The sequence below is a fragment of the Puma concolor genome, chromosome A3 (assembly GCF_028749965.1).
Source record: "Puma concolor isolate L17-30 chromosome A3, mPumCon1.1.hap2, whole genome shotgun sequence".
NCBI classification, from domain to species: Eukaryota; Metazoa; Chordata; class Mammalia; order Carnivora; family Felidae; genus Puma; species Puma concolor.
In genome coordinates, this window is record NC_141669.1 from 85,926,261 (window position 1) to 85,937,410 (window position 11,150).

General features: G+C 43.3%; 1 protein-coding gene across 1 annotated transcript in view; it reads left to right on the plus strand.

The window, feature by feature from the left end:
- MRPS9 (mitochondrial ribosomal protein S9) overlaps positions 1-11,150 on the plus strand; it is a 67,370-nt gene extending 56,220 nt beyond the window's left edge. The window contains exons 8-11 of the mRNA XM_086701445.1: positions 2,201-2,369; positions 3,363-3,471; positions 7,547-7,716; positions 9,943-11,150. Of these exons, the coding sequence (XP_086557571.1) occupies positions 2,201-2,369; positions 3,363-3,471; positions 7,547-7,716; positions 9,943-10,034 (540 nt within the window). The 3' untranslated portion in view covers positions 10,035-11,150. The remainder of the gene's footprint in view (positions 1-2,200; positions 2,370-3,362; positions 3,472-7,546; positions 7,717-9,942) is intronic.

Sequence of the window (11,150 nt, forward strand, 5' to 3'; positions counted from 1 at the left end):
GAGCACACGGTTGGTTACTTTCATGCAGTTTGCTGCTCCCCGGCTGACCCGCGTGCAGGATCTGTAAGGACAGTAGTTTTCATCTTGGAATCTGTAACACCACCTGCATCAGTCATTTGAAATGCTGGCTAGAAAACGCGGTTTCCCAAGATTTAGACCTACCTCAGAATTTCTAGGGGTGTCCTCCTGGAATTCCTATTTTTAACAGCTCCCTGGGGAGTATTCTACCCTATAAAGTTTGTGCTCCCGCATTAGGTTTTAATTGGAGTCTTTTGCTAAATGTTCTAATACATGCCAATGTTATCAGAGGAAATTTGATGTTTTACATATGTGGGTGTTCCAAATTTAGATTATTCTAGAAGATTTGAATGTAAATTTCACAGATTGTTCCAAGAAGGGTTTTTTTCTTCCATGGCACTGGCTAACATTGTTAGTACCTTGCCACCCGTGTTGATTTTAAGTCATGTACTTAAATTGCTCTTTTTCTCATTTAACATATTGAAGAAATTAATGATTTGGAAACGTTGCAATTTGCTTAACAAGGTGTCAGGCATTTGGTGAGCGGTGGATCTGGAGTTAATTTCTAATATCCTAACTGCCAAGTCGGTATTGCTGCATGGATCTAACTGAAAAATCTCTCTTTGCTTCTTCATTGAACGTGTCATTTCATTGTGTCCTCTGTTTTCTGGCTGCTTTGATCTTTATACTACAAGTTTGGGGTTGTTAGTTTTTTGTTTGTTTGTTTTCTCCCATTTTGAAGACATCCCAAGGACTTCATTACAGGTATGCAACAGGAAAGACAAAACAAATAGATACATTTTATATACATGTGTGTGTGTATATATATATATATATATACACGTGTGTGTGTGTGTATATATATATATATATACACGTGTGTGTGTGTGTATATATATATATATGTATATATATAAAATACGTGTATATCACATGCATAGATAGTATATGTAGTGCATACGATAGTCTTCTATACTTTTAGGGTCCTGGATAGCAACAGAAATCCTGAAACGGATGGCTGGTATCCAGATGAGGGAGGCAGGGACTTCTTAAACCTTCAGCCTGGTCCCGGAGAAAGGCAATGCTGTACTTGTAGGTACTCCTTTGTACGTTCACAGTCAGTGTGTGGTGGGATTCAGAGAAGCACTGAGAGCCAAGGACGCAGGCCTGTAAATGGAGGGCGAGAACGGAGCTTTGTCAGGCCGGGTACCACAGGTGGCAAAGTATGTCACCCTTACTCAGAAAACTCCCCTCTCTTGTGCGGTAACAGCACAGGAAGCAGTCATTGGAGCCATCTGTTTAATCTTACTGGTGAGATTTCTCCACATTTCAAATTATTAATGGCGGATGTTCACAATGAAGTCAGAGGTGACAGAGGAGTGTGATTTTTAGGGCTGACAAAAACATACATAAGGTTATCAAAAATTGAGTCTCACACTGCACATTAACTAAGGATCTCCAGTGTTAGTTGTCTCCTTCTGCGTAAACACTTTAGAGTGATTACTGTGGCTTCTAATTTTAAGGGGTTAATACCAAGTTGTTTACTTTCTAATCACATGTTCAAGAACTATTAAAAAAAACGCACAGAGTAGCAGGGATAATTTATTTCAAGAGGTTGCCCTTTAAGTCAAGTATCTCTTGAATTTTTAAATAGCTTGATTGTTCGGTTTTAAAGGAAATCATAAACATTAAAGTAACACAGCTTGAACAGCTAAAGATATATTTGCCAAATATATTATGAAATATAATTTGAGAGGTACATTTTCTCAAAATCAAACTCTTCCCATTTTACGATACATAACTTACTGGAAATTATTTTGGAACCTCCTCTTGATCCAGTTAATAAAAGAGTAGAAATTACCCTTGAAGATCATCTAAATATGTTTTTAAACGAATTTAAGTCTCCATTTCATGTAATTAGAATACAGAGAAATGGACTTTTCTTTGCATGGTAAGTGTCTTTTGTTTCTTAAGAGAAAAGCCTGGGCACGGCGGGTACGCAGGGAAAGCGTTGCATCTGCACGCTGTTTAAAAGCAGCATGTGAAGGTGCACGGGTGTCATCCTGTCAAAATTCATCAAGAAAAGCAGCATCGGAAAGATCAAGTATACAAAAATAGAAAAAACTTAGCAAATGCAATTACACTTGCATCTTCTAATGAATTTTTATTTTATTGTCTGCAGTATGCACAGTTCATTCGGCTGCTAGAAAGGTTATTGACAGTGGAGTGCAGTGCCGAAGAAGAAGAGTTTGTGCAGAGGTTTCGTAGGAGTGTAACTGTTCAATCAAGAAAACAGCTGATTGAACCCTTGCAGTATGATGGGCAAGGAATGGCCTTCAGCACAAGCGAAGGTAATGACACTCTGGGGAGAGAAAATTAATTTCGTGAAAACGGAGAAACTATAGTTATTTTTATTTGCTCTTGCTCCCTGGTATTCATTTGGTTCATTTGGGGGTTTTTTTCTTTGTGTTTTTTTTTTGTTTGTTTGTTTTGTTTTGTTTTGTTTTTCACTGCTGCCACATTGGATTTTCTGATTTTCAAGGCTCTACTGAAGTTTTGAAAATCTGAACCTTTTAAGGCCCGAAGAAAAAAATGTGGATGTGTGCCTACACAATCACTTAACACTTTATTTTCGCAGATCTATGTTAAATCTTTTTATTTTCACCTTTTCAACTGCCAGAAAGAAAAAATGTTCCTAATAAAGGTTTCCTGTGTAAAATGAAAATGCTCGGGAAATCTGCTTATCAGATACCGAATCCGTGAAACGTGGTCCTTGCCTCCCTTCTTCCTTGTGGCCAGGCGGACATTCATTTTGCTGCTGCTTTTAAGGACCGACCCTGTTACATGATAGACCTGCAGTTCTTCAAAATTGAAGAAACGAGTGTTTTCAAAGAAATGGGACCTATCCTGAGGAATCCTTTCATTTCTACTGATGATATTTTTTCATACCCCTCATATATTTGTAAAAGCTGTCGGATTAAATACACTCTGATGGATTGTAAACGACAAACACTGTAAATTGGTTGTTTTTCTCAAGTAACATAAATACATAGGAATTATCTCACTGCTTATTGAAACTGATTGAAAATCATTGTGGTATTCCTAAAACGCAATTGAGGAACGAAACTACCCCATAATAAGCTTTACTACATGGATTATGGTGTAGTCACCCGTTTTGTTTTTGTTTGACTTACAGTAATTCTAGAACTTCCCTACACCCCCTGTATATATTGTCATTCTGGGGTGTGGGGGGGAATCTAATGTTGTTTTATCGGTCTCAAAGCATTGGCCTAACGGCCAATATCTTAAAAGACTTTCCCTGGTAGAAATTTTATATTTTAAAGGTAAAAGAAAGAGTGCAAAAGCAGAAGCCGTTGTTTATGAGCGTGGAAGTGGAAGAATAAAAGTAAATGGAATCGATTATCTGCTTTACTTCCCAGTGACACAAGACAGGTTAGTTTCTGCTTTTGCGTTTGCTTTTCGTCTTTATATTAAGGGGGCTTCCGATTTTCCGATTATGTATGTCTGAATGATGGTTTCTCTTTACCAGTGTAATTAATGTATCAAACTAGCTAGAGGGAAGCTACCACTATTCTTTATGTAGCTTTTCAGGTTTTGGAAAAGCATCTCTAGAATTCCTCATCAGTTGAATCTTCCTCCTCTCTTCATCAGCTCCTACTGGAAGTGGAGTATTTGGGATGTAGCTCACATTCTGGAATGCAGACTATGCCAGAATGAAAGAAGAGTAGACTACCACCTTGTGTTTCCCTAGTTGGGGGTGGGGGGGGGGGGGGTGGGGGGAGTGGATGCACACAAAACAACAAAAACCAACCTTGGCCCTTACATGGGAAATATTAGAAAAAGTCTGCTTTGTCACTTTGGATTTTTTCCTACTCAGAGGAAATTGATTATATATTGAGCAGGCAATGAAACCTGATGTTTATGTGTTAAAATAGGAGCTCATCAGGCTTTGCTTTAGTTCCCAGGGCTAAATATGGCAGCTTTATGTTTGGAACTTTGTAGCCCATGGAGAAACAGACGTTAATCATAAACAGGTATCAGAATTCAAGTCCTCGAAACATGATCCTCTTTGATCTCTGAGAGTCACTATCTAAAGGCCTCTTTTGGAGATGGTTATTATTTTTCTAGTAGTTACTGTCCTTATCCACAGGTAACACAAGTTCTGCATGATCAGGCCCTCCTCTTTAATCCTCCTGTGCCCTGAATGGGTAGTGTGCTATTTAAGGTGAAAGGGGGCAGGAGCTCTTACGATCCCCATGCTTATGCAAGGAAAAGAGAACCCTGTTAGTGTAGTGCAAGCTTCTGGACTGCATACTTACTTCAGGAAATGTATGTTTATTTTATTGCCATATGTGTCTGGGTCAAAGAGTAACCAAGTCCGTTCAGCTTGTAGTTCACGGAGTGAACTAATTCTGCCGTCCCTCTTGCAGGGAGATGGGTGGAGGAAGCCCTTCTTTCCCTTCAGAAAAGCCAAAGAGAGACCCAGAACTTGAGCATTGGGAACTGCTTGGAGCAATGGCATTTGACCCTAACTGTCAGTTTGCTTTCAGATAGAGCTCCCGATGATTTAACAAGTCTCAGTTTATGGCTTGGTCTCATAATTAAATGGTAGTCTTACAATCCTTAGAACTTGTTTTTCACTCTGAATTCAGCAGGCATCTGCTAAGGATTGTCCGTGTACGCAGTCCTGTTCTGGGCGTTGTGAAGAGATCAGAGCTGTTGAAGATAACGATTTCTGTCATTAAGAAACTTCTTCTCTGGGAAGCCTAAGGCTAGTCTTGGCGGGAATGGGCCCCCAGACCATCTCGTCTTTAAGCGGTTGCAGGGATTTGGGGCAGCTGTGCTAGCTGTGGGCTGGCCTTTCCTCATGCCGAAGCAGCTCGAGAGCTTACAGATTCCGCAGCGAGGCGACCACTGACCAGTAGGAAGACAGCTGAATGGAGAATCAGATGATCTTGCTTCTAGTTCTGTTTTCTAGTTGTGTGACCTTTGCCCAGATACTTAAAGGTCACTTGGCTAGTCAGTAGGAGAGAATTGGACTTCATCTCTCAGATGCTCTTCTGAAAGTCCGCTGGACTGCTAGCTGTCTCTCCGGGGCCCTTTCTTCAGGCTGTTTGCACAAACCTAGCAGACAGATCATTGGGAGCACTGACTGTGTTGCCTTCCCAGGGTTATCAGAAAACTTGTTCATTCGTTCATGTGTCACTTACACATTTGTTACTATGTGCCTAGCACTGTGGGATACAAGGATTAATAGCCCTTCTGATTTGGAAAGGCCTTTGCTCCATCAGCCAACCATTAAAGCAACTCTGAGTTGATCATCTGTACAAAAGAAACACGTTCCTCACACAGCACTAGCCATGTAATAGGGGAGATAAGGTTAGCATTCTAAGTGGTTACAGAAAAAAAAAAGTATGCGTTTGTACGGATGCTAAGTTACAGGCTTTTGAATTGGTGCCATAAGGGGTAGTGTTCAGAGAAGATAGAAAGGAAATCGTTTTATTTTTATTTTTTTTTCAAAATAACTTTGATTATATAACAAAGAACAAAACAAATTTGATTCTTTTTTTTTAATTTTTTTTTTACTGTGTATTTATTTTTGAGATAGAGACAGAGCATGAGCAGGGGAGGGGCAGAGAATGAGAGAGACATAGAATCTGAAGCAGGCTCCAGGCTCTGAGCTGTCAGCACAGAGCCCGATGCGGAACTCGAACTCACAGGCCGTGAGATCATGACCTGAGCCGAAGTCGGACGCTCAACCAACTGAGCCACCCAGGCACCCCAAATTTGATTCTTTTAACCCAGGATTTCCTCTGAGATGCCTGAGAGAAGATGAAGGCTGGTTTTGCCTATGTTCGTTTGCAGTCCAGAGGAGCGAAAATTGATAGCTGTAGATAATCATTTCCCTTTGGGTGTTTTTTCATCTGCGTATAAATTTAGTTTTGTTCCTCCGTGTGCACCAGCTTCCCAACCGTCCAGACCCTTCACGATGGTCTGTCTTACCTTGACTGGTCTGTCTCAGTCACTGTAGTATATCTGGAGTAGATGATAAAATGTATGTCTTCTGAATTTTAGTCTAGGTTTCTTTATGTAAGCATTTGTTAGGGAAGCTTAGAATTTTAGGAATTAAGACAGATAAATGTTTACGCTCCCAAACAAGTGGGTGACCAGAGCTTCTCTTACTAATGTCACTTACCTGTCACTGACCGCTTACCTGCGTTGGGCAGTGCAGAGACCTTCCGTGTGCTATGGAAACAGCATCCCTACTGAAGCAGTGCTATTGCAAACTCCAGTTAACTATGTTCTTGGAAGGTCTTGTTCAGAGAGAAGGTTCTGCCCATGTATCTGCATACGATTATTTTTCTCATGCAGTCCAAGGAGTACAATGTGAATGTCCCGTCCGCATCAGTCTTTCAGCATCACTGTGGGACAATAAGCTTTATTTGGGGTCCAGAAAAAGCCACACTGTCAGATAAAGCAAGCAAATGCAATATAAATCGGCTTTGCTAAATATTCAGTAGAGGTATTAAGGCAAAATAGCAGGGGCGCCTGGGCGGCTCAGTCGGTTGAGCATCCGACTTCGGCTCAGGTCGTGATCTTGCAGTTCGTGAGTTCGAGCCCCCCATCAGGCTCTGTGCTAAAAGCTCGGAGCCTGGAGCCTGCTTCTGATTCGGTGTCTCCCTCTCTCTCGGCCCTTCCCTTGCTCACACTCTGTCTCTCTCTCAAAATAAATAAAGGTTTAAAAAACTTCAAAGAAAAAATAGCAAAATCCAAGTCCCTGACAGAGGCAGTGGTGAACACTGTACCTGGTACATAAATGATGTTCGAATACTTGCTGGGTTGAGCAAGAGAAGCTCCAGGGCCGTGTCGTGTCTGTGTTCTGGTCTCTAATCCGGGGGTGCCTGCCCGTGCCCAAGTGGGCACTCCCTGACTGCTGCGGGAAGCAGGCCTGGCTGGGGTTGTGCGGTGTCACCTGGCACCCGGCGGGTAGTGGGACCCCGCCACTTCGAGAACTGGTAATAGGAATGGGTGTTTCGGCGGGGGGAGCGTGGGGGTGAGAGGAGTGGAATGTGGTGCCAAGAATTTTAAAAACCAACCACACCAGGATGAACAGCATACACTAGACAGGTATTTATGGTATGCCTTGTTCAGCGAGTCCAGATGGCATTTGACGTTGCTTGCCAACTGAATCCAGAGAGATTCAGCTGATGAGGGGAGGTCCCCCACTTTGAGGCTTCTTTACGAGGTTATCCTCGAGCTTCGCAAGGTTCTCGTGAGAGAAAAAGGGGTCAGCAGTGAGAGAGCGTATATCGCCGTATCCAGGAAGAAGGAGTCAACCTCGCATTCCAAGTATCAGAAATACCAGTCGTCCTTCACTTAATGGGTTTGGCCATGAAGTATGATCTCTGGCAAGCCTCATACGCTTTGTATACATGTTGAGAATGTGAGCAGTTCCTAAAGCGGGTATCTTTACAGTAAACTTCCTTTTCCTTGTGACGCGTTTTAGAGAACAGCTGATGTTCCCTTTCCACTTCCTGGACCGGCTTGGAAAACACGATGTGACCTGCACCGTGTCGGGTGGTGGGCGGTCTTCGCAGGCGGGAGCCATACGCTTGGCGATGGCCAAAGCCTTGTGCAGTTTTGTCACCGAGGAAGAGGTCGAGTGGATGAGACAAGGTATGCGCTGAGGTGGGAGTTGGGGGTGGGGGGGCAGCTGTCTCCGCGGGACTCTCACGGAGTCCCGCACCAGTTACCGGAAATCAGAGAGTACTTGGTATCGCAGATTGCTGGCTTCTCTTTTCGTGCTCCAGGATCATAACAGTGTTTTACGGTTTTGATTTCTGTGAGGTGAGTTTGAATTAAAAAAAGAAAAGGACGTCCTCCCGGCGTCCGGGAAAGTTTCTTTTGGCCTTTAAGGCCTAACCTCTTATCCAGTGTAGCAAGCGCTACTCCATTGTGTTTCACAGGTGAACCGGTGATGGGTTTTTTTGGTTTTTTGGTTTTTTGTTTTTATTTTTTTAATGTTTGTTTATTTCTGAGACAGAGTATGAGTGGGGGAGGGGCAGAGAGAGAGGGAGACACAGGATCCGAAGCAGGCTCCAGGCTCTGAGCTGTCAGCACGGAGTCTGATATGGGACTCGAACTCACAAACCGTGAGATCATGACCTGAGCCGAAGTCGGTCGCTCAACCGACTGAACCACCCAGGCGCCCCCCGGTGATTGTTTTATCATAGAAATTTGTAACTGTTTGGTGTAATAACCAAGCCCATACTGTTTCCAACATCATTGGAGATTTTTGTTTTTCCACTGTGATGTGGCTGTGAATTTTATGTTGTCTCATTCACTGCAACACTCTTGTCACCTCACCATGAATACAAGAGTCTGTGCAGTGTGAGAAAGAATACACAGTCAATATGTCCATTAGGGCCCCACTTTCACACTTAACTACAAATCAGGGCAGTTCTAGCTGAAGGTCACCCTTGAACTGTTCACAAAGGGAAGAAAGCGCTGGCTGCATGGCCTGGGCGAGTCACTTAGCGCCTCTGTGCCTGCACTTCCTCTCTGGGCACGCAAGCTGGCCTCTGCACCCCCGGCCCTCCCACAGGAGCCGATGGGTCCTCACTCCGTGCTGCAGATTAGCACCGCTTAGGGCTTAAGTTAGTTGAGTTTTTAAGTCTCTTAAAAGTCTGTAAACAAATTGATTTTTAAGAAACCCACTGTTGGGGCGCCTGGGTGGCGCAGTCGGTTAAGCGTCCGACTTCAGCCAGGTCACGATCTCGCGGTCCGTGAGTTCGAGCCCCGCGTCGGGCTCTGGGCTGATGGCTCAGAGCCTGGAGCCCGTTTCCGATTCTGTGTCTCCCTCTCTCTCTGCTCCTCCCCCGTTCATGCTCTGTCTCTCTCTGTCCCAAAAATAAATAAACGTTGAAAAAAAAAAAAATTAAAAAAAAAAAAAAAAAAGAAACCCACTGTTTTGTGGGATTCATATCTAGTCATTAAAGTAACTTGTAGGACCTTACTTAACAGTTCTGCTAGTTTGACTTACTGTGTATATTAAAAAGTAAGAAAGTGTTATTATTTATAATTCAAACTAGAATTTAGACAAGTCATGTCTGCATTTTGTCCAAAATACTGTTTTATTCCATGCCTTTTAAAGACAAGTAAATGCGAAAACTTATATAACAAGTGATTGAGGTTTCCCTTTGCTTTACGGCCATTCACATACTCCTAATAAGATACCTGCACCTGTATGCAGTGACAAGAAGTGCTAGTTTTGGAAGAGTGAGAAAGACACTGAAAGACTGGGGTCTGTTTACATATTTATAAAAGCAATGTAAGAGCTTTCTTATCACTGGTATTCTTGAAATCTGTGGTTCCAGCCACCACTGGGGCACATTAATTGCCTAGAAATCTTAATAGCTCCTGATGATTAAGAGAGTGGAAGCTTCCAGAAGTTTCTTTTCTCAGATATGTTTGATAAGTCATACTGTATGTGTTTGTGAACTCATGTTCTTAACCTATCGTGCCCATATACTCCCTCTTACTTCACCATACAGTGCTGCTTTTCTGCCTCTTCTCCATTCGAACTTCCACACCTGTAATAATAAGTCGGCGACGTAAGTCCAGTCACAGTGAAGAGTGCCCGCCCACATAAGAGCAGAGTTAAGTTGAACAGGCTTAAAAACTACAAGAACCCATGGCCCTCATGGGATAAGTAAGGAGAGCAGACTCAAACAACGTAGCTGGTGTTTGTCTCGAAATGGGGAGAATGTCCTAAAAGAGTGAAAGCAAACTGCTCTCATGAGATTTATTCCAGGCTGGTAAATTATTACAGGTCTGGTTGCTTTCCGGCTAGGCAGCGTGCTATTTCCATGGTTCATAAAGGCCTCTCTCTCTACACTGCAGCTGGACTGCTGACTGCCGATCCACGGGTCAGAGAACGGAAGAAGCCAGGCCAGGAGGGAGCCCGCAGAAAGTTTACCTGGAAGAAGCGCTAAGTGTTCTTTCACAGGAGAGGAGAGGAAACGCTGTGTATATGTGCCCGGCATGCGGCAGACATATGATAAATATTTGCCGGCCAGTGTGAGGGCAACACTATCGGGCGTTTGAGTTGTGAGACGGTTTATTTTTAAATGCTACTTCGTAAAGGTTACCCTGTAAATACAGTTTTTAAAACATGTTTAGCTTCATTCTGCTGCTTTATTTTTTAAACTTTTTCAGAAGGTAGTTTTAGAAGCATGATTCATAGAATTTTGGCATATTAGATCTGAAAGGAACATTCAACAAAATCTAGTCAAGTAACCTCATTCTGCAGACGAGAAGGCCCGGCCTCCAAAATGAAGGGACCCAACAGCGCTACACTGCTAACTGAACAAGAGAGGTAGACCAGAACTCGCTTCTCCTGCTGCTGTGGTTTTCCCGTACGGCGGCTGTTATCCCATATTTTTCAAACTGAGAGGTGAGGATGCTTGTTCAGAAGAATGAAGTAAGCTGTTAGCGTCTTTGTCAGGAGCCAGAGAGGGCTGGGCTGCCAGGCGTCAGAGGAGTGGCTTCAGACAACAGGCCAGTCTCCCGCCGGCCCCTGGCAGCCACCATCCTCCTGTTTCTATGGGTTCAACTTCGTAAAGATGCTACATAGAAGTGATACCGCGTGCTGTTGGCCTTCATCCAGCTTCTTGCCCCGAGCGTAACACTCTCCATGTCGGGTACACGCTTTCAGCTACAAGGTGAATTAGTTCTGAGGATCTAACATGGTGATGATGATACTGTACTGTTACAATGGAAATTTGCTTAGAGAGTAGACCAGAAGCACTCTCACCAAAAAAGGTGGGGCCGGGGGGGGTGTAACTCTGCAAGGTGATGGTTGGGTTCATTAACTTGATGGTAGGAACCCTTTCACAAGCCGTGTATATGTGCACTAGCCACCCCCCACCCCCCGGGCATTTGTTCCAAGACGCCCAGTGGATGCCTGAAAGCACAGATGGTACCAAACCCTGTACATACCGGGGCTTTATCCTGCACATAAATATCATGATAAAGTCTAGTTGATGAATTAGGCATAGCAAGAGATTAACAGTAATAAAATAGAACAATTACAATGTGCTGTGATAAGA